Below are 24838 nucleotides of genomic sequence, written 5' to 3'. Positions count from 1 at the left end.
TAAGATCTAAATAAAAAAATAAAATAAAAAAATTGCTGACAGAAGCAAGAGAGGGTCCAGGTGTCCGTCCTTCCTCTAAGGGATCTTCTTACAATAACCCCAACTGAACAATGTGCATTTCAATTCACAACACACAAAGCTACAAATTACAGTTTGCATAAATTATAACAACAAGGGTTAGGAAATAGACAGGCGCACACACATACCCTCCGCAGGCTGGAGTCTGAATTGACAGCATTTTCCGGATGTACCCACTTGTATCCAGGTGGGTAGGAGTGGGTACCGTTTGGGTACTGCCAGATGATGGGGTAGAGACCAAGCTGGTTATATGAGGCACCTCCATGCGTTTGGGCCAGCAGGGCTGGGGGTGGCTGCTGCTGGAGGAACTGCTGCTGCTGCTGGGAATGGTGGTGGGCCAAAGCCAAGTGCCCGAGTCCAGTGGAGTCCAGCCGTGAATGGCTCCCCAGAAGAGACCCTGATGGAATTGTGGGCAGTACAGTGGTCAGAAGGTGTGGGTGGTGCACAGAGTGGCTCATGGAGGAAGAAGGGAGGAGGTGAGACGGGTGGTGCGAGCTGGGCGTGAGACATGTGGCACGAGAAGAACCATGTAGTGGATGCAGGTGTGGGTGCAGATAAGTCATGTGGTTGCTATCTGATTCAGGACGCATCAACGCAGGGTCACGGTACACCATAAAAGGCTCATTTTTGTCGACAAGTGGGCTTTTCCTTGATTCTGATGGCCCCCCTCGGGCTGGCACAGGCTTAAAACTAGAGCGGGGTATGTCTGGCTCGGGTTTGAGTGGCAAGCGGCCTGTTGTAGGTGGGTTTTCAGGGTGGCGCAGTTTATGTTTGGACACCTCAGGAGATGTATTTGGTTTGGGCTTGGAGGATTCATGAACGCTGTGGGTTTTTGACTTGATGTCAGGTGAAGGATTGCACTTGGGCTTGAGAATGTCAGGGGATGAGGAGGACTTGGGTTTGGGCAGGTCAGGGGAAGGACTGAGTTTATGGGTTTTCTTGATGTCCTCGGTTAACGAGGCATTTTTAATAACCATAGATGTGTACTGCTGCTGGAGCTTCCCTCTTTCGCCCAGGGCTGCTAACTCACTCACTGATGTCACCGGCCTTATGACCTCAGAGTGGGTGAATTCGATTTTACTGCCTATACTGCAAGCATTCTGCTGCTGCTCCCCATCCGTCCTCCTGCACTCTGAGTGGGAGGTGTTTAGCACCAAATTTCTGGATTCAGGGACATAAGCATCACACTTCTGTGATGCCAGCAGGGCCGATACGGCCTCAGAGTTTTCTCTGGAACTAGACTGCGTGTTGGCATCCTCTGTGATATCAATCACGCATTTGGGCGTGTGCGTCCGAGGTGTTGCGATGCCATAATGGTCCTTGGGGAGGGTTTTCACAGTGCTTTTCATCTCGACAATGCAGCTTTGTACCTCTGTCGTTCCAGAGGCTTGGTTTTGTGTACAGGAGGCCGGAGGAGTCAGCGGAGATCTCCTTTCTTCTGACCTCTCACTCTCTGCCAGCTGAGCCACCTCCATGGCCACTGGCTTGCTGCTTTTATCCTGCATCTCATCCCAGGGAGATAGCCTGTTAATTACACTCAACTCATCCACAGGCTTGGATCCTTGGGAGTTCTCCTCCTCTGGAACTTTTGACGTGCTCTTGCATTTGAGCTCATTCTCTGAACTGGGCTCAGATGAGGAGTCTATGCTCCGCTTATTAGAGTTCTCAGAGTCGCTGCACTCAGAGAGGTCAGACGTCTCTGTTTTGAGCCGCTTGAGACCGCCCTTCTTGTCCTCTTCATCTGCTTTTCTCCTCTTGTTTGTCTGCTTGCTTTTGTTTTTAGAAGAATCTAGACAGAAAAAGAGACCAACTCTGTCAGGAAGAACTTTCAACACAGGCACAAAACGTGCCACCAGCAAACATTCCCATGCAAGCTGAGTGCACAGGAAACTCAATCCAATTGATTATTCAAGCACAGATCAGGATAATGTCATTTTGTACTTAGGTTAAAGGCTGATTGAATCTTAAATGCTGCATTAGAAGTGTGATGGATGGGACTCCAGTAGAATTTATGCACACTTAAAATGTCCATTTCACTGCAGTGGCTGCACTCACCTCATCTCTCGTAGACCCAACACTGTACTGCAGGAATTATGATGGAAGAATCTAAATGATCATTTACCAGACCACTATTCGGCCAAAAAGCTAGCACTGAACCTATCCAGTAGAAGGTTTCGTCAACTTAAATATATAGCAATAGACCATGCCAAACATAATAGCCTCTGTATAACATGAACCCATACTAGGGAAAAATCCAGTCAATCTAGAAGAGATTCATTATGTTTTAATTCCTCAGAGTGGAGTGTTGCAATTACCGTTTCATTTCCCATCAAATTCCAAACATGACTGAATCAAAGCAATTCATTCACAGACCTTTAGCCCTTTAAGCATTATTTATGAAAACATTTAGCACAAGTAATAGAAAACTTTTTTTCTTCATGACTCACAGACCTACTTGCCAACTTTCCTTGTTAGAAACACAAATGCATACTTCAAGCAAAAGCACCATAAAGATATTTACATTTACATTATAATTGTCTCATTAGTAGCATGATTACTGTAACAACGATCAGTGTTTTACCTTTTCCTCCACTGTCTGATTTTTCATCTTTGATCTTCTCATCATCTGGAACACTACTGTCGGAGCCTTTCCGATGTGAGGATCGCAAGCCACGCTGTTGACCAGGTGAGGACTGCTGCTGCTGGTGTTGCTGAGATAGCTGCTGCTGAGCATGCTGGGATTGTTGCTGCTGCTGCTGAGCCTGAGAGGCCTGTTTGGGGGTGGAGCCAGAAGAATTCATCACGGGTCTGGGGCTATTGGCCTGGGCACGCGTGTAATGACCCTGAAAAAATGGATTTAGGATCTTGTAATGGATTTAGGTTATAGAGAGAGAAAGATAACTTTTAAGTTAAAACCACCAATATAAAAAAACACTTCCTTGCCAGCAATGACTGCACTACACACGTCTGTAAAAAACTGGTCACAGAGCTAGGCTTAAAGAAGAGTTCCTATGGCTCTTAAAAAAACTTTCCAACCTTGTATCTCAAAGAAATATTTTACACCTCAAATCCATTTAATTCATGCAAGCAGTGTGTGAAACGGTAATAGGGGTAAGCATTTGTTGGAAAATTAGTACTTGTAATAAATTATGCTAAATAATTATAATAGACAGGGATATGCAGATGGTATAACAGCAGCTCTAAATCTATGGAGAGAGGGAGGTGCGGCCCGGTACCTGAGTGATTCCTGTAGAGCCGCTTGGTCTCCCTCCTGTGGTCTGCTTGCATATCCCCCAATTAATGTTTAAAACAGGGAAACAGAGAAGAAAAACAAAAAAACAAGGTGGAACAGACAAGTCTTGTTAATGATGAAGGGAGCAATGATATGTGTTTCTACAAGGCTCTAGGTTTCTTAAAAAAGACTGTAAAAAAGCACATAGGAACTTTACTTCAAAGCTAGCTACAGACACAACGTCCAGCAATAAGCACAAACAGACACTGGGACAGACATGCACAAAACAGAAATACAAGTTGGCATATAACAATGAACACAATCTTGTTCCAGGAAGGCAGGTGTGCTGATCATCTAGCAACATAAGCACATAATAGGCATGTGAGATATCTGTGAGCTCTTGTAGGCTACACTCACGTGGGCAGTGTTGCTGTTCTGGCTAGATCGAGACCTGCGTCGTGACGTGATACCGATGTTCTCTCCTTTTAATAAAGAATGGACCACATCATCCAGAAAGGTCATCTGTACCATGGAGGGGTCAACGTTCTGAGGCTCTAGTACCTGTACACAGAATCAGTAAAATTATTACAAATCAACATTCATTTTCATACAGTGTTGATTGTGGATTTGTTTACAATATTTTTTTATTGGCGAATAATAATTATGCATTTGCTTAATAAAATCATATTTTCACAATACAATGGTTCAATAAAACATAATAATGAAATTATTTGTGTTCTTTTTATCATGTTGTTACCACTTCATAAAAGCAGTAAGACACTTGAAAAAGCAGAAAATTTTTCAGAACTAAAACACAAAATCAGGTGTGATACCTGGTCATTCATGACAACCATAGTGCGACTGAAGAGATCGTGATGGGTGATGATGCCCGTGAACCACTGGGTGGCTGAGTCCTGTCTGTAAACTCGTACACGGTAGCCATTCAACGAATAGGGACCTGAAGATATCAAGAACCAGAAACACTTTCAAACTTTCATATCAAACTTAGCATGATGTTTTTCATTCATTTTCAATTTATTTATAGAAAGCAGGGGTTGCTATATGGAGTACTTTTTTTCTCAACAGCACTTGGTCACTGTCTACTGTGTGAGCATACAATGTGAGCATTCTACAAAGTCTCCTTTTGTTCATTCTGGGTGAACTTTACCTCAGAGAATGACACATCAATCCTTGTATCTGTGATATGCTGTTAGCCGCAGTGAACACTGGCAGGTGTCCAAACTGACTGGAGCTCATTAGTGCAGGGCAGGTCATTCCCATTAATTACTCCTGAACACACCGCTCATATGCTCTGCTAGAGCAGCTAACCCCTCGTGCCTACAACAACCCCTTGTGCCTACAACAACCCCTTGTGCCTACAACAACCCAAAATGCATGTCCCTCACACATGTTTGCACATGCACATAAACCATGGGGCGACGTCTACATAAAACCACAGACCGTTTTTGGGGGGGTTTTTTTGTTCTCTGTTTCCCCACCAAAACCTTTGGCTTTGAAATACTTTCCATTCTGCCCTTGTCAACTGCCAAGTTCAACAATTATCACTAATTGTGGGCCTGGAATTTTGTTATGGACTTTGTAAACAAGACCTTCTGCCAAGACCACAACAACACCCTCTGCCTGAACCAGCCAGGTACAGCGAGTGGTCTTCCATTTTTACAAACCACATAAGGTTTTGTTGGTGTTTTTTTTTTTCCAGCACTCATTACTTCCGTAATGTCACACATTTCCAAGTGAAAAGGAAGGGACTTTTCTGTTTTGGATCCTAAGAACTGGGCATTCCATACCAGAAAGGAGCTAGAACTGAATGTGAGTTGGCAGCCGGTTTGGGAAAAACTACTCCCCTCCTTAAACACTCTGACCAGGAAATGGAGGCTGAAGGTCAAGCTAACATCGCACTGTTAACTTTACTTTTTTAATTCTATTGTTCTTTGCCATTATTGCCATAACCATTATTACATGAACATTAGTACACAACTAACAATGAAAACAGAAAGTCATTGTTAAAAATTTTTGTAGGTGAATCAAGGGTAATTTTTGAATTTGACTCGACACAAAAAGCAGGATGGTGGGCTCAAATTACTGATCCTTTAGGTTACAACTGCCCGTTTAGAATAACTGATGAAATGTGACCACCTTACCTTGCATAAAAATTTCCTGAACTTTTTGGTCTTTCACCCACGCTTTCACTTCTTCATGGAGATGTGGATAGTCCCTAAAAACAGGACTTAAACTGTCCAACTCATCCTGCAGAAAACAAAACAAACATAACACGTCATCATAAAACTTCAAAATTACAAGGACACAAAATTTTTTATTTAAAATACATTTATTTCATACATATACACATACATAAGTATACTTCAAATCATAATTATTGATATACAACATAGTTATTGACGTATTACTTAAGACTTACTGATATAAAATTATAATTAAACTTTATTTTGAGTATTTCTTTATTGCACAATGCACATTTCTTAATATTATACCTAAAATGTGTTTTAATATCACTATTAATAAGAACTGTATGATCTCTGGATAATATCAAAGTAAGATAAAAATGTAAGATATTTAAAGTGTGCCTGAAGTATGCTTGCAATAATTCCACTTTAGCACAAACAAAAATACTTCAGTTGGACCTCAACACTACTTCCGCACAATTACAGTGTGTTAAGCACAAAATTAGTTGTTCCAATTTAGCAGACTTTAAGTATACCAGTTTAGTATACCAAAAGTACAATTGCAGGGTATTTTTATTAAGTACATAAATATTTAAATGTATTTGTAGTATACTTAGCACAAAATAAATGTATTTTAAATACATTTTAGTATTTTTTTTTAGGGATGCACGATATTATCGGAGTGATATCGGAATCGGCCTATTTAGGCTTTACATGTAAATATCAGCATTGGCCCGATATGAAAAATTATGCCAATATGTCTTGCCGATAAGAGAATAGATTAACTCACATGTGCTCAGGGTGTGCTAGAGATTAGATAATGTCAACAGTGTGGCTCATTCTTGAAGCAAAGTTTTGCCTGAATGATGATTAGATTGACTGTTTTGGATCTCTGCATTTAATCTGTGAAAGCATGTACAGAATGATGCTTTCGGTGTGTGATAGAGTAAACAGTAATAGCTCATGCAGCGGCAGCAGTGACAGCCTCCCCCGGGTCCTAACGCCCATTCGGTCAAGAGTTTTAATCTGTAGGGGGTGCTGTTGGCCTAGTTCTAATTAAATTAAAAGTAAAATAGCCTACACAAATAACATTTGGACTGTGTTTCTGATTAAATAAAGCAGTAATCGATGTCATAAAATATTGAGTATGTTTTGATTTAATGGTCAGAAGCTATAGCTTACATGAAAAAAAAAAAAAAAAAAAAATCACAAACATAACACCTGCAAATTCTGATTTATTTATTTATGTGTAATATGTTTTAAAGAAATCATAAGCTCCAAAAGATTTTCAGAATTTGTACAACTTTTGCTTTAGACCATCTACAAATGTTAAATCTTAAAATAAAATGTTAGTGTTAACTGCATCTTTCTGTGGAAAAAATTCAGAGATATAGTTTATTTATAGTTATTTTCAAAGCTTCAATGTACTGTCAAAAAAACCTTCATTTTTTATTTAATTCTAACAAATAAGTTCTTGTTAAAAACTAAGCAAAATTAAAAATATGTCGCTTATAATTTCTGCACAGGAGAGACTTGGTGTTGTTTCCAAACAAAAGGAAATATATCGGTATCGGTCAAAATGAGTTAAAAAATTTCAGCATATTGGATATCAGCAAAAATCCAATTTCGTACATCCCAAATTTTTTTTCTCACTAGGGATATCACAACTGGAGGTAATAATAAACCCCAATAGTTGGTCATGCAAATTCACCATGTTGACCAGCATGAAGCTGCTTGGCTTGATAGTGACCTCTGTGTATGATCCGATGCTACTAACAATGGACCTGCAAAATTTCACACATATTTTGCAAATGTGACCATTATGAGAACAAATAGTAAGAACAAATGCCTCTATTGCAAGTCTGAGATTAATCTTAAGTCTAAATGCTTACAGCAATAACCACTCCTCAGCAAACTTCCTGATCTGAGGTGTTGAGATCTGTGGGACAAACGGTGCAGGGCAAGATACGCCACAAAGCGTTATAGGTAGGGTTAGTGGTCTAAACAAACCCCTAAGCCTTAGTAATAGCAATAGCAATAGGCTTTGCTATCACCACTAAAACGTTTCCAGTCACAGAGAGATTTGTACAGTCTGATGAAGGCCAGTGACCCACAGAATTCGAAACAAGCACAGGAAAGCCCTCACACCTCCTCATGCACGGCAACCCTACTTTTCCGCTTTGCAGGAGCACAGCAGTCAAGCAGATGTGTGTGTGTGTGTCTCAGGGTCTGGCAGGGTGAGAGGGATATCCGCCCTGCACTTCCATTAATTGTTGATGGTGATGAGGAGTGGAGAGAGGGGGGGGGGGGGCCACAGGAGCTCCAGTTATTTACACAATCACACAGCAGGCCTGATGAACACATGAACTGAGCCCTGGAAATACCCCCCTGCTGACACACACACACACACAGTGTAAACAAAAGCCCACACTGCTTCCATGTAATTGCTGCTAGGGTGAATGACAACACATCTTAGATAAGAGAAACAGGTACTTCAATAGAGCCATTTTCAACCAATGAGTAGAATTTTATTTCTAGGCCATTTATAATGTTGGTTAAGATTTCTTGCAATGCCATAATTTTCCTTCCTGAGCATTTTCCCTGCCCCTTCTCAGATCAGCATAATTGTCTATTGTCAGTAGTGTAGAAATGTATGAATCACAGCTCACAAATTCAAAATAAGCTGATTTCTGTTCAGTCAATTCATCTAATTCTCATGACAAACTTGAGCATGAGCAAAATCACCCTCACGCTGAATTACAGATCACTTAGACTCCTTTTGGAATGACTGGATTTTGCTGAGAAAGTTCACTAAAAAATGGTAAATATGACTGTACCTTAAGAATTAAATTAAAAGTTTCTGATAGCACTGTTCTCTATAAATAGAGTTCTCTATTTAAATCAACTTAGTTTTGATTGGCTAATTTCTGTGTACCAGTATAAGGTTCACACTGATGTTCATCAGGGAATGTCAATACTGGCAGGTAAAGATATGTACATATTGACGGTCAAATGTTAATGTGCTCAAGGTTGTAATGTCATATCCCTGATGTTTTTGTTTGTTTTTGCTGTGAAATTTTGCATGCAATTTGGGAACTGAGAGGTGTTGTGGTTTGTTGTAAAAAGACAGTGTTGCATGCCAGTGTGCCTAATTCTTGGCGAAAGTAAACTGTCATGTCCTCTTCTCCCTAGTAACAACCATTGCATTACTCACACACACACACACACACACACACGCCTTTATTCTAGTTTCTATTTTAAAACGAGAGCACTGCAGGACACGTGATTTATTTATGTTTCCCCAAAGCTCTTCTACTCAACGACAGAAAGAGAAGCATCCAAATAAAATGAATATATTCCATGTCCAAATGTTTCCTATCAGAGCAATGCATGCTTCCAGGAATGCAAAGCTGCTCACCATCAAACAAATGACGAATGTTGTGAATAAGGACAATGAAATTTAAATCGCAGAGAGAGACATGATCTCATTCCTACAGTCTGGTCGAGCACTTTCAGCAGGGCTTCGGCTGCAATCTCATCTTCTCCTCCTCCTATGCACACACACCCTCGTGAAGGACAGAGCAGATGCACTTTTCTTTCCATCCCCCACCTCATTCCGCACCGGCTGCCATCCATCACTTTAACAGCAATATGTTCCAGGATTTTCCACATGGCGCTGCGGTGGAAGACACTGCGAAAGCAGGGTGGTGCTCGGCACTGGAGGAATAGGAAAGTGCTTCCAGATCCAAACTCTGACCCAGATAAAAACAGCTTCCTTCCCCTTTCTTGCTCTCCGTCCAGCGGGCTGGAGCTTGGGAACAAGGCTGGGCGTGGTGCTCGCAGTCTTTCTCTAGCCCGTCTCCATGTTCCCGAAAAACAGCCTCTCCCCGTCCAACAGCTGCTCTGAAGTGTTCTGTACTGTTCCCTGACTCTCCGAAGGAATCACGTTTCAGAGACATCGTGTTCAGATTGTCCATGTGACATGCTTCATTCATATTTGCCATCCTAGACAGGCATAAGCTGCAGAAGTGTGTCTGCCACTGAATAACGGTCACTCTTCACCACAGTTCGGTGCCGTGCAGATCCGTAAGAACTTGCTATAGGGTGCTGCCCGTAAAGTGACACCGCGGTTCCTAATTAGGACCAAAAAACATGTCTCTGCAGCATCTGTGTTTGTTGACGAGCTGATGCTGATCGGATGAGACTGAATTCACATGAACTAGAGACATAGGTAGTACAAATACAACTATAAAATCTGCCTGAATGATATCATAAATCACATCTGCCTGAATGATAACATAATCAAGAGATCATTTGCCATGACATATGAAAGATTAATAAACAAAACTACAACAATCCAAATTTACATTGTGCAACTTGACTGCAGTGTAAATGTGTAACCACGTTTTCAGTGACAAATCTGTAAATGCAGCGATTAAGCTTGACCAATCAGTGGCAAAATTTGTTTAGAGAAATCTTTTGCTTTCATGTAAAATTCCAGATTGCGTGGATTCCTATTAAGATGATTGGACTTTGCAAAACTTTGCTGAACAATTGGTAAATATGAACTTTTTTTGTTTCTTTCTGTAAAGGGATGCTAAATAGCTTCTCCCAAAGTAAAATCCTATTGGTCCAAAATAGTGGACTGCAATACTGTGTAAAAAACAGCAAATGTTTAACTTGTTTAGATTCAATTTAACCACAAGTAATCAATAAAACCACATGCAAAACTCTTACGTTGTCAGAAAAGCAGGTTTAAAATGAAGATGTATGTGACGTTATAAAAAAAAACGATCTCTAATGTGCCAAATTCAAATCAATATCTAGTCTAGTCATCATACAGGGTGCAGCTCAGGCCGTTACTGTACGTCAGTGAAATTAACAATGTGTTCATTAAGAATGAATGAAGTCCCATTACCGGGACGCTCCACATGACTGAGTGCTCCTATTAGCATTCATCTGCTTCCTTCACTTTTCTCTCTCCGTCGCTCTTTTCCTCTGTCTTTGTGCACACAAAGGGCAGACGTGTTCCTGATCTGTCCCTCTCTGAAAAGCACAGCTCCTGCGTTAATGTCGTCCTGTCCTCTGAAGATTCACGACCCGAGTCCAGGACACGTGTCAAGGTGAGACAGGCCAAATTTACTGAACCATGTATAACAAAAAGGCCTGTCCCCACACACGTAGTCTATACAATTTTGAATATCATATCATACTGATGTATAGTTGCAATGTGGAAAACGTGGACAGAATTGCGGAATTCAGTCATAAAATGGAATTTACTGTATAACGCAGAATGTCACGGAATCTGCCAAATTTTGGATGAATAAATCAAAAATAGATCAGTACACTTAAATCAAAACGTGATATGGACTTGTGTCTGTGAATATTAACCCGCAAAATACTATTTCGAAAAAAACAGGGCCTTAATTTGTATTTTTTTTACTTTTAATAAATTACTGTTTAAATTGTGTACGTTTCATGATTTCAATTAATTAGACATGCTTTTTGATTAATAAAATGTAATTTAACCATTAAAACACAGTCTAAAACGGAATTTGGGAAAAATTCTAACAGATTTTATAGGCCCTACACAAACACTTTCACCAACAGACGCTGGAACATTTGCAGTTTTGCTTCCAGGAATATCGTTTTAAGACAGGAAATGAAGTACTCTAATAAGTACTTTTAAATCCTGTCTATGATGTTTGAAATGGTCAAGACACGTATGGTTAGCCACGAATACACCTCATTATCCTGTCAGTCAGAAAAGATGCTGCTTGAAATCACAAACTCGTTTTGATAGAGATAATGATGCTACACATCTCTGGGTGCATTTGAGGATGCACCGATGTTTAAAAAAGTATGTTGTTCGGATGGGAGATGGGAAAGGGAACATGCAGGCGGAGCGTTGCCATGGCAGTGGACAGCGTGGGGAGCTGACACAATACTTGCATCAGTCAGAGGTGTAAACAGCGAACGGGCGCACAGAGACAGGATGTTCCTTCCAGCACTCTACAAATGCTTTTCACAGAGATGACGCATTCAGAGGATGATTCATTGTGCGGAAAGCTGGAATGACATGAAGAAAGATACCATAATAACGCTATTATAGCATAAATGGTGACGTCTCCTAACATCAGCATAAATATCAGCGCAATTAACTGCTGCGGCGGTGGGAAACGAGTGCAGAAACAGCCCAGCGTCAAGTAAAAGCTTTTGTTGAGGAGTGGATGATGTGAGCGCTCCTGTTGCTATGGCAATACTACATACGTGACGTGTGTAAAAAAAGCTTGTTGCTGGGGTAATACAAGTGTGTGCACTGATTGTGTCTTTCATATACGTTTGTGTCATTTCAAGCGGTGTGTTGTTGAGGTCATTTATTAAGCGCAGTTACAGTGAGTAATTCTATACGTTGTGGATTAAATCATTCAGGGAGTTCTGTGTATAAATACGCATGCTAAAACAGTAGCTGTCTGCGTGTGAAAGTGTAAGTGTATGGGGGAGGGTGGCTGAGCCGTGTGTATCTGTGTGATATATGTTTCTTCATTAAAACAGAGTTCGCCAGTGTGATGCATGCTCTGTTTTGTCAAATAGTATCCGTGAATGCAATTTCTCACACGTTAGAGCATTATGGGATGCTGGGATATTGTGATGTGCAGCAGAGAAGAGAAATCACAAGCATCTATGCATGCTTCATATGCGGAGTATAAAAGCAATCTCACCACTCAACACAGAGGGCGTAACACTAAAGGGCTGTTCACACTAACAGAAAAATGCAGCCATAAAGCAACTAGAAGTCATTTGTTTAAAATGAAATAAGGAACTGGCCATCAAGTATAGAACATAATGCCATTTATTGAAGACTCATGGGTGCTCCTGGTCCACTGTCTTTATTAGTGTAATGTGTTTGTTTAACAGTTTCATCTAATAATTGATGAGCATAATATAATACTGATACAAATTTGCAATCTAAACATTTGGATAAACATTTATACAAATCTCACAAACGTTCAGCAAATCCAACTAGTGCATAAATTGTGCAAGTGTAATCTTTAATACTGGTCATCTGACTTTTTCTGTGTTTAAGTGCTATAATCGGGCCCCCGGTGCATCTACCGACCCAGAAAACATGAAAAAGAACAACCCAGTAATTTTATTTTTTGGTAAGCCTTTCTCTGCAAGCTTGCGAAAAAACGAGCTCAGTTTCGCTCCTCCCGTGACATTAAAATGGGATTTCATTATAATTTTACCGCCCCTTAATCTGCAAGTTTCCACCCACGGTGCCACCGGTGTGTTTTCGCAAGTGACAACGGTAGGCCTATACCAGTTCTAATGCCACGGTGAAAGTTTGAGCAAAATATGCTAACTGTTTAGTCTTTGGCTGCACTGACAAGCACAGAACACTGTTTACAGTTCCAGCCTCAGAGGAGACAAGAGAGCAGTGGATTTATTGATTTATTTACTGTATATTACAATGCTGCCACACAGATCTAATATAAACATGCCATTTTTTCCAGCTGTTTACCTTTACAGACATAACCGACTGTTTTTGTAACTCATGTGTGTTGTTAACATAAACTTGTGTGTATTTGACAGTTTAAGTGCAATAAGACATAAAAGATAAAAAGTTTAGTACTCAGATGCTGTGTGACAGCTGCTTTTTTGTGTGCATGCTTCGAATGTGTGTAAATTTAAACTAATATGGTTTAAAACACATGATTTCAGTGCAACAGATATGATAATCAAAACCAAACAGATGTTTTTTTAGCAGAATATCTGAGGAACGAGCTGTAAAGGCACATGCCTATTCTGGAAAAGGGGGCAGGGAACAGCAGCTCATTTGCATTTAAAGAGACATGCACGATAACAGCATATTTCAGCTTCTACTAAAAATGAGTCTCCTTTAATACTATAAAATTATGATGTTATTATGTTATATATTATTATGTCCATTTCTGTAGAATTTGTTGCAAAAACAGCTCAGAAAATGTGGATCAACTTCCAGAGAATCCATCTAGTACTGATAAGGTTGGATACAGCTACTGGAGACCAACAGCACAGCGACTTGGTGACCTCCAGCAATTTAATTGCTGTCAGTGTGAATGTACCTTAACTGCCATAACAGTAAACAAGAGCATGTTTCATTGTTACAGAGTTCTCAAGTCCTCTATGCGGCCACAATGAGGTCAGAGGTCAAATTCCTCCTCTTATATCCCACTCCAGGATAAACGAATGGAAATGCATGCCCAGACCTAATCCCGCTCAGTAATGTAGCCCACAGAGAATAATGAGTGCAAGTCACAAGCGTGTAGACATCTCTTCCAGTAATGCACACCATAACAGCACTCCTGTTTTCTGTTTCTCGCTCACTCTCGCTGACCAGCCTTGCACACAGAGCCTCAATTATTGCGATTATGCCAAACAGATTCCTGGGCTCCAGCCCCTCCTCCGTCCATCCCTGGATCGGGCTGCACTGCGGAAACAATCCGTGAAGGAGAAAAGAGGCCAAGACAGGATGTGAGCAAGCCAGCTCATCACAGTCTAGCAAGGAAACAAGTTCCCAAGCACTTCGGAGGTCAGACTTTGGATTTTTGAAAGGGGGCAGGATTTTTGAGAGTCACAGACGCAGGGATTGAGGAATACTCCTTTCGAGGACATTTCTTGGCTCTGAGTGGCGCTGTAGAGATAAACAAATACCTGCCTGCTTCCTCTCGACATGCTGTGAGTGTGAGAGTGTCCTGTCCGTGATTGTAGCACCATAACCTCACTTTCACCTGAGAGTGAAACACACTGATGCTCTGTACTGGGCTGCATTGTGGTCAAATGTCTACGTAAGCTAAAGGAGTCTCATATGCGACTGATATTAAATACTCAACATGGATGGCAAAATGCACATGTACCACACAATCAGCATTTGACATTAGAAAATACCTGTCAGAGATTTTCTTTATATATGCTCTGCCATTACAAACATCCACACTATAGCACCCCTGTAGTTATTAATATAGCCAATATATAAACACACTATATTACAAAATTAAATAATTTGAGTAATTAGTAATATGACAGAAAGTGTTGGCCACCTCACTTGGTCATAAAAAATACTATACAAGAAGCTCACATAGCATTGAGATTGTATTGGAAATATGTAAGCAGTCGGCATGCCCCGAGTTATCTTAAAAGGTAGCATATTTTTTCCACCTACTAGAACAATCTTTGCATCACAAGCTCAGCACCATGTGCCAACAAACATTTTGGAGCAGATGAGGTTAGGTATCAGGCTTCTGATTCAGTCACATAATTGATATATTTGCTACATTTACTGCAAACCAAAAACACAGCATTTATTTCTTTTTTTCTACTTCCTACAGAGAAGTACCACTAGCAACCCCATAGATCTAAACTAGATTAGTCCACATTACCTACGGAAATGTGAACACAGGCGTTCCAATGAAACAAAGGCACATACACGGTAAACCACATCACTGCAGCAGACAAAAAACAAGGACCTGCTTTTACATTTTTCACAATTTCCCCACATGCTACGCCCAGGTTTGGGTTCAGGGGGAGAGAGCATTCGATAATTTGCTGGCAGATGGCTTTTCATTATCCGCTGTGCAGGATGGAGGTGAGCCCGCAACACTGGGGATAAAACATGTCGTGAATATAAATCCAGCAGTGGAGAGCATCTCCTCCCATCTGTCATGTGTGTTTGTTTTCAGAGCCTCTCTCTCTGCCACTGTGTGTTTTATCTAAGCTAGATTAAGATGTTTATGAGATTGGCTTAGCACAAAACAATAGAAGAGGCTGTTTGTTGTTATTAGTGCTCTGAGCATGAAGCACTCATGGAGTCAAACTCATGTAGTTGACCAGCTTGTATACCCATCCACCCACCAGGATGTTGAAGCTAGAGGGAACATACTCCGACGGCGGGGAATACTAGCAACAGATTTCGAGGAACGCACGGTAACCTGAGGCTTTTCAACCAGAAGATCCATCTTGGAAGACAAAATTTGTAAATGGACAGGGCCACACGGGCAGAGATGTGAGATGGGTCACCTTTTAGCTTGGAGTAAACGCAGTGTAATGTAACTCCAAAATACTGCAAGCAAATGAGTCGAAGAGGCTCTCACCTGATAGGGCTGATAGGCTCCTTCATCTGTTAGGAAGTCCAGGTGTCTGTCAGAGAAGAACTCGATGGCTGTGATGGATCCTAACACTGTCTTCCCTACCAGAGGCTTGAACGTCTGTAAGGACAGAAAACACTCTGGTTAGTCAATGATCTGGGCATCGGAAGATAAAACAAACAAGTGTGTCATGCTTGACAGCTGAAATGGAGCACAAATAAGTTTGATGCATCCCTTTTCACATCCATCCAACCTAAACAGCACATAAACACATGCAAAAATGTGACTGACTATAAAAGGCCTTCACACAGTTTTATGCTGGGTAAAATAACACTTCATGCTATTTTGAACGGGGGTCAGCACTGTATTTTCATTGGGATTACTGCTGTTACTTTGCTAGAATATAACAGAGAACTGTTTACCAACATGCCACCAATCATACACTACCTCAGTGGAAGCCTTACGGAATATTTGCATGATTTATATAGTCACAGAAGCTTTCCTGTGCAGTGTTTAGTTTCAACATCAGAGGAAACAGCTAAAAATGAGGAACCGTGACTGAGAACACACCTACGGGTTTCTTTTTTTGTGTGTGTGTGTGATTCGAGCGATGTTATATTATAGCAACTTTGTACATATGCAAAAAAGTACACTTTTAGTTCTTGAAACTTCAGTACTCAGAATTAATTGCTAACGCAGGTAAAGAAACAAGGTATCTGCAGAACTTAAAAAAAACTATTTAAGACATTATGACCTTTTTAAAATTAATACCATATGTCCATACCAAACAAACTCATACAATCTCAGAATAAAACCTGTATCCCAGACTCTTCTACTTAAACAAGCTAGGGCTCACATTCAACTGCAAAACGGGGTAAATGCATAACACTGAATGTGTTAAATGAAGTTCTTAGGCCTTCCTGTGATGACAAGGCAGCCCAGAGAAAAGCTATAAGAGTTTACGTTAAATTAAATGTCAAAATTCATCATCTGTCGATCATAAGAAATCGCTTGGCATTAATGTGCTGTATTCACTGATTATGAATGCAAATGAAACCATGAGCATATAGAATGTGCTGCACTCACATTTACTAAATCAAATCAATGTGTTTTAATGTTTAATAAAAATACTTTTTAAGACCTAACTTAAAGGACGCAACTCTACACAAGCAATAGATGCATTTATGACCATGCACCTGTGTGTGAACTAAACACAGTGTGGGCTCTGAGAGTACTTTCTCACGGCACAGTAAACATTTGCAGTTTCACCTTAGATCAGAGGTCTTTCCTGAGACTCTAATTGAATCAGAAGGTTAAATTGGCACTAGTATGACTACACAAGAGCTGGACTGAGTGGACGGTAATTGGATTCATTACAAGCCCAGCCTAACACTAGAGTACAAAACTGCAGCTGAACTTAGTATGTGCGTGCGTGAGTGAAAATGGCATGCCATCTGGTCACTGGGATGAAAGCAGGCTTCATGCTACACGCAGACACGGCAGTCATGGGACTAGCTGCCCATGATCGCCTTCACAATCTACTCTTCATGTCTGCTAGTAGGGAACACATCTACAACTGTATGGTGTGTACCAAGGGCTTATGGATTTAGATGTCATTTCAGTTTCTCATTTACAACATTCCCATAATTCCTAAAAGCAGAACTGGAGGTCATTAAGAAGTTAAGACTGTATTTATGTTTAAAGACAAAAGCCTGACATCTTAGACTTAAAGCGAGTGTTTTGAGACTTTTTGTTGCAGTTGCGATTATTGTACACAATAAAAAAGTGTAAATAAAATAAAAGCTGTAAATAAAACAGATTGCTTCTGAGTGAAAATAGTTTTAATGTAAAACCCTTTTTTAGTGTTGCAGTTAAAAAAAAAAAAAAAAAAAAGAAGGTTGAAGGAGAAATCTGTAATGTTTCCTCGTTATTAAACAAATAACCCCTAAATAATAAACAAGTGTGTGCATGTGATCTTAATCTGTGCTGGACATTTGGCTGCACAGTCTACCATTTCTATTTCTATCAGAGGTCAGATAGACATTCCCATGTCTGGATGCCTCTAAAACAGCCCTTGAAAGTGAAACATAACCACACTGACCAACAGGAAGAGTAACAGGAAGAGTAACCAACAGTGTAAGTGTCTAACCTCCAATCTGTGTGACAGCGCAGTCTAGCTGAATAATTCTGATTGTTGAGATTTGAGCTCAGACGATCTGTATTGACTGTCTTTCTGCCCGCATGTCTCTCACTGAACCTGATCCCACAGCAGCAGGGGAAAGACTAGCTGTGGATTTACACTTCTAAAATAAACCAAGCAGTCAAGTGAGCTGCTACTGAATTTGACTTCTATATAGAGTACTGACCTATTACTAAAAAAAGAGTTACTATTAAAAAAAGATTTGCTACACATAGTTCCAGTTCTGGATGCTGATTGGTTAATACAACATTCAAGGGATGCTAAAATATGTTATACAGTAGTACCAACTATAAAGTGAATTTGTTTATGTAACTGCACAGGTCAAGGGACTATATCTTTCAGCTGAATGATGGCAAATATAATACAAAATATTGCTATATAAAACATTATTCAGAAAATATTTGAACCAAAACCATTTTAACAACGCAATACAGCATTTTTAGCAATAAGGCTATAACTCAATGCTGTAACTGTGTCAATACCATCACACACTTAAATAATCGTAATTATTTTTCTTCTTGATGTTGCATCAATAATTTAGAACTTTGCATGAATATTTCATTTAATTGTGTTTGCAGAATTATATAATTTCCTACAGTTTAATTAAAAACAGACTGTGCCAGACTGGACATGAAGCAAAAAAAGAGATTCAAACCGAACCCACAGTTGAGTCATGGTATATGCATTTACATGCAACCTAGTAATCTGTTTATAATCAGATTGATGACTCAATTCATGTAAACACCTCAATCAATCCAACTGAAATTGATCCAAATGAAATGTACATCCGATTGAATTAGCAATGTAAACCTTTGAATCTGACTACTCCTAATCAGATAGAATGTATACTTCATATACATATACATACATATGTTTCTTTACTTCTTACAAACTGGCCAGTGGGTGTGACTGAATATTTTCCACATATTAAAAAAAAAAAGCTTTTTCTGACAATTTGTTTTAGAAATGCCATAACAAAAACAGCAATTTCTCTGTTTCTCCTGTAAATGTGCTACAAGTTTGTTCAGAATACATGTAATGCATGTGTACAGTAAATTATTATGTGAGTCAGATTGCAAAGTTTAGGGTACAGCTTCAAGAAGTTGCAGTCACCCCACTGTGTCATTCATAATACAACATGGTCTAGAGCAGTGGTTCCCAACCTTTTTTTCAGGGGACCCCTATTTTAACATTAAAGTTTTGACAAAAAAGTTTTAAAATTTACAACCTTTAAAACCTTACATTTCATACTTAAAACCATTTCTAAGAAAAGAGATGAGTCAAAATGATGAATGATTATAGGTGATATTATTTTATCAGATTTTTTTAACATTAGGTAATTTTCATCAACCAGTTAAAATTTACAACGGTGCATAAAACATTTGTTCTGATTTTTGCATTGATTTGAACAATAATGGGACTCCCGTTAAGGGAGACAGGCCAAAGTGGGCGAAGATAAAAATCTGTCATTATTTTATCTTTCTTATTAAAAACTAAGAACAAAGATATACATTACAAATACATATAATATATAAATGAAACAAACAGTGCTTTATTTCCAGGTACAACAGGTGTATTTAGCAGGAGCATTCAAGAAATTTAATGAACAAATTAACAAAAACTATATAGACTGATTCCTAAAGCAACTGTATTAAAGTTTTCCAGTCAAGAGTAGTGAGTGATTTTTCTCTTTGCGTTTTGTTGTTTTGTTAACGTTAAAGGAATAGTTGCCCCCAAAATAAAAATTTTTGTCATCTGTCTGTCAATTCTGTAATGATGTTTTATTTTTATACCATCATTTACTCAAAAGTTGTTTTAAACCTGAGTGAGTTTCTTTCTTCTGCTGTTGTGAAGAACGTGGAAAACCAAACAGCTGCTGGTCCACAGTGACTTCGTATGATTTTTTCCTACTATCAAATTCAATGTGGACCAGCAACTGTTTGATTGCCCTCATTCTTCAAAATATCTTATTTTGTGTTCAGCACAAGAAAGAAATTAATACTGGTTTGGGACAACATGTCAGTAAATAATGACAATTAAATTGTAGGTTTAACTATCTCTTTAATGACAGTCGGCAGCATGTTTAGTGTCCTGTCCCTTTAAGACCTGCACGCATCTACAGACGCATATCCATTTTTCTCTCAACAGTTTACTTTCATTTTAGACATAACCGAGTCTATATGTAAACCTTGTGTGTTTTGACAGTATTAGCGCAAAATATAACTTCGTTCAGTAATCAGGCGCTGTTTGAAAGGTTTTAGTGCGCACGCTTCTGGTGAATGCGCTCAGAAAAAGCGCACGTCAGACCAGCGCGCAAATTAAACATTTAACCGGCAAGCCTTGTATGCAAATAATGGACTTTTGTGATCGCGAATAAGTGCAGTGTCCTGTCGCTGTATGTCGTGTAACTCTATCGTAACTCAGTAACTCTATCACTGTATGTCATGTATAGAATATAGAGACGGCAGTGCCAGAACTGTATTTGATAGAATATTTTCTGTAGCACGATACTATGATATTTCTTCATAAGCAGATCGTGGAGAGATTTTATCGTCCACGATCAAAAATAGTCATATTGCACACCCCTAATTTATTCATATTTTAATTCATATAATTTCCCTCTGTAAAACCTTTCACTGCTTTCCGCCATATTTTCAAGCAAAATGAAGCTTACGCTGCATGCTGCGACTGTGTGAGATTGCTACTACCTTTGCTTAATGTTGGACAGTATTTAGGTGAGTTTTTATAATCCTGGTAAACAAATGGTTTTAATCATAATACAGAATATTAAACGGTAGGCACTAACTGTCGGGAATTTCATCTTGTGGTCAAACTAGAGTGAGCTCGGCGACCCCTTGTAAATCTTTAGCGACCCCCAGGTTGGGAACCACTGGTCTAGAGTGACTTGTTTCTTAAAACTGTCACATGCTTAATAAAGCTTTCTTGTTTTAAAAGTCCCAAAAACATTGTGATCGATACGAATGACAACTGTGATATTCAACATCAAAACAGACCGTGCAGAGACATCTAACAAAGAGTATCTCAATCCAATTTTGTGAATCTGTGTGATTATTGTTTACTAGAAGCAGCATGAATTTAGCAGCTTCACTGCGGTCGTGTAGTTCCTCTTTGGCGTAAAGGGAGTTGAATCGAGGCTACAGTCACTCGAGCCGTTTCTAGGACAGATAAATATAGCAACAGCAAATCCACGTCTCTTAAAGGAAAACCAGGCTTTGTTGTTGTAATAAAAACATCCACAGAACACAGAGCTCAGGAAGATGCACACTTGATGCAGCTGTGAGAAGGAAAATAAAAACAGAGCAGCTCTGCAGGTGCAGCTGATGATGTTTTACTCCATGATTCCTCACTTTAAAACCTGGTCGACCTTTGGTAGCAATCGGTTTGTAGTCGAAATTAAGCAATTAAGCAAAATTAAACATTAAACACTACCACAAATGCAGAGTTTTGCAGATTACGGCCAGAGGATTTAATCGGAAACGAGATATTACCCCTGTGACACCTTCACACGCAAACACAGACGAACAGATAGATGCAGAAGCACTTCCTTGAGCGACTGCAACTGGGTCACATCTGCCACTTGTCATTAGGGAGTTACCTCTCATCACAATCATGCTGCCAAACAGACAATAATTACTGAGTGTCTCCAGAATACAGAATACACCTGAGTGGATCCACGATACATGCACACGACTGCAGCCGCACACATGGAAACACACAACACATGTATCTTCCCTCTGCAAGAACAAAAAGAGGCCAATGAAAGGAGGAGCTCTTTCAGAGAAAGCACAGGGCGGCTGTGTGCAGACAAAGCATCTCCAAAATACAGTCCTCGGCCGGGCGCTGCGCAGCGGGCTGTAATTCAGCTATAAATATTTGATATTTGAATATCTGAGTGCACTGGAATGTGCGGCGGGGCCGTGAGGGGGGTTCATGCATAGCCAAGTGTGCTGGAGGCTGGGACACTCCAGAATGACACTATCTGATGAAGGTCACGGAGGAACGCCGACTCCGCTTTACACATACGCGTGCAGGATCTCACAGCGGAGCAGTCACGAAAAGTAATGGACAGTCGCTCGGTCTTTCTTTGAAGAAATAAATACATCTGTCTCTGTTGTCTCTTTTGCACATGCACTCAAATCCTGAGCAATCGGCAAAATCAATGGGCTGCAAATTCCTCACAATCTGTAAAAACAGTCACAATTAGTAACAAGTGTTCTTAATTCAGTTCTTGTATGTTCAAAATGCAAGTGTGCTGCTTACTGCGCAGTATCTTATGTATACTGCCTACTATTTTGCGCCTACTAAAATTGTTACAGGACCTCGCTATGTAGCATGCTTACTTTACTATGTGGCATACAAAAGGTATTTTTATTTCAAAAACTATTTTGCACAAAAATACACAGTAATACTTGTTGATAAGTTGATGTAGTTACACATTACATGTACTATAGTAACAACAGTAAATTATGCATAATTAAACAACTTCCCCCAAACCAAATCCCTATAGTAAATACATGTAGGGTAAACGTACCCATTAAGCACACTTCCATGCTTGAGATCAGATTATAAAAAGAAAAAATCATTTATTATCCTACTTGATGTCTTAACCAATTGATGTGTTTGTTACTATATACCTCCTATAATTTCAAGTCAATCGGATTATTGCACACGGAGATATGAGTCTCCATGTGTTCACTCTGTCTGGCGGCCATTTTGAAAGCTGTCTAAAAACTTTCACCAAAAGAGTTAAATGTTTAAGCCTTTGTTTTGGGTAAGTTTCACTACTTATTGTAAAATTAAGAGATTAATGTTCAAACTTTTGTATCTTATAACCTGGAACATGGATGTGGGAAATAATTACATTAGATCCAAAATAGTTTTAGCAACATAGCGCAGATGCTACAGAACACATTTAGCTGACTAGCTGTATAAGATCGTGTGCTACGCTAACATATTACTTCACAGGCATTATTTGCTTGTACTTTTACATCCATAATATTATAAATTGACAGTTTATAAAGGGTACAAAAATGTACCCATTAACCACAGCCAGATCTTAATTGAAATGCTTATTTCATTTAAAATAAAATTAAATATTTTTTCGTTATAGATTAATATTTTAACTTAACTTTTTGTACTGAAACCAATATCTTGTGCACCTTAATAGGTACGTTTACCCTACTTAATTAGTAATTCCAATTAGTGGTCGACCGATATATAGCCAAGACTTTATTTTGACGACGATGAGAGCGGCAGCACCTGAGCACACAGTGCTCACATTCTCTCTTGTTCGCTGTAGTCGTTAACAGTTCTGTCTAATACGGACAGAAGTCTGTCTAATAATCAGATAGAACAGTTAAACAAAGGAATAAAAAATGTATACAAAAAGTCTTATAACGATTGCTTTTATATTATTAGTGATAGAAAGGCAAACAACATAATACTTTCTCGTTTGCTGTTAGCATTCAGCAAATATGTATTTCTATCATTTACAAAAATCTTTGAATGACTAATGAACATTTAATTTCACAAACCTTGCAGACTTAGTCGAATCTAGTTGAGATCTTGTGAAGTGTGCATTTGTATCTTGCATGATTGCGTGTTCTCTGTGTGACGGTCGGTCCATGCGAACTGAAAGCGGACAGGAGGAGAGTTCAGCTTCACTTGAGATGCGTGATCAACAAACTTTAAACTCCTGATTTTAAATTATGCTGCACTTTATGCATTTGCCCACTGTTATATTCATGTCATTTTCACTGTGTACTGTATGTAAAATGAGTGTTACCTTGGCTTTATTTGAAGAACATATGATTCCCTATGCACACAAACTTTCCATTATACCAAGTGCAGTGTTTACTCCCTTTTTAATTATATTTTTATTAAATATTTATTTGTGAAAAATAATTTGTCATCTAAAGTATGTTTACTTTACACATTTATTTTTTTAATCCATTTTTTCAAATTACTTCAAATATCTTAAATATTAATTCAAATAAATTATAATTATATCAGTTATACAATTATATCGGCTTTACATCTGCCACCCTGCTTTCCAAGATATCGGCAGTCCAAAAAAAAACAACAACATCGGTCGACCACTAATTCCAATGCAATTTTTTCAAACTGCAGTTATGCGGTAGACTGCTTAAATCACTATAAGCACTCTTCGCGATAACGTTATGACCACAAATAGCATCACATTCCCAATTTGTATATGAGCAGGCCTGAGCTTGCATGAAACACCCATTGTGGCTTGTTGGTAACATTTGGGCAATTCAGCATAATGACATCATACTGAGAACTGAGACCTTTAGTGAAGTTAGCTGTCAGTCATGTCCTGAGGTGTCAGTAACCCCTCATCTGCTCAGAGAGCAGGAGACTGCTCCCATTATCGATGACTAAGCTGCCTACACTGCAAGTGTGAGATGAACACATTGACACTGATCTGTTGCATCATATAGCTCGCAGACAGTGTTGTTGTTTCTCCAGCAGAGTTCTTGCTGTGGAGGAAGATGCCATATCCAATGTTCCATAAACACCCGGAGTGTTTGCAGGGGGCTAGTTTCCCCCAGGATGTCTCAATCACAACCGTTACTAATTCAGTTCTCAGGCTATGTTCAAAATGCACTGCAAGTGTGCTGCTTCTGTGCCTATTAAAATGCCACGACCTCGCTAGTTTATTTTACTTATTTTTTTTTTTTAAGTAAAATTGTGACTGATATCCCTCCTGCTTTATTTGTCAGACTGTAAATAGAAGGTTAATTTTTACTGCACATTTTGGTATTTCATGCATACATATTTGATACTGTGATTTGTAAACTCTACAAATGCATGCTGCTACGAGTACTACTGCAGTATGACATTGCAAACATGCCCAGAATTCCAAGTAATTGTGCAGTACACAAGATTTATAACCTCACCGCAGAACTTCATCCCCCATAAAACAGTGAAACTGAGCAGAAGGTTGGGACACCTA

At 39.3% G+C, this 24838-nt stretch overlaps 1 protein-coding gene across 7 annotated transcripts in view; it reads right to left on the bottom strand.

Annotated features, from left to right (window-relative positions):
• The window catches only part of LOC306852398 (putative JmjC domain-containing histone demethylation protein 2C), a 169972-nt gene that overhangs the window by 21607 nt on the left and 123527 nt on the right, over positions 1 to 24838 (bottom strand). For 2 of the 7 annotated variants that reach the window (XM_079389162.1, XM_079389164.1), the window contains 7 exons: positions 15648 to 15761; positions 5473 to 5578; positions 4144 to 4268; positions 3728 to 3871; positions 3315 to 3356; positions 2660 to 2921; positions 207 to 1867 (listed from right to left, as the gene is read on the bottom strand). In XM_079389162.1, coding sequence (XP_079245288.1) covers positions 207 to 1867; positions 2660 to 2921; positions 3315 to 3356; positions 3728 to 3871; positions 4144 to 4268; positions 5473 to 5578; positions 15648 to 15761 — 2454 coding nt within the window. Of the gene's footprint in view, positions 1 to 206; positions 1868 to 2659; positions 2922 to 3314; positions 3360 to 3727; positions 3872 to 4143; positions 4269 to 5472; positions 5579 to 15647; positions 15762 to 23396; positions 23494 to 24838 lie in introns of those variants that run through there. The other 5 variants (XM_079389163.1, XM_079389167.1, XM_079389165.1 and 2 more) reach the window with 4 other exon arrangements.

The sequence above is a fragment of the Barbus barbus genome, assembly GCF_936440315.1.
Source record: "Barbus barbus genome assembly, chromosome: 32".
In the NCBI taxonomy this organism is placed as follows: domain Eukaryota; kingdom Metazoa; phylum Chordata; class Actinopteri; order Cypriniformes; family Cyprinidae; genus Barbus; species Barbus barbus.
This window is presented reverse-complemented; position numbering and strand designations above follow the sequence as displayed.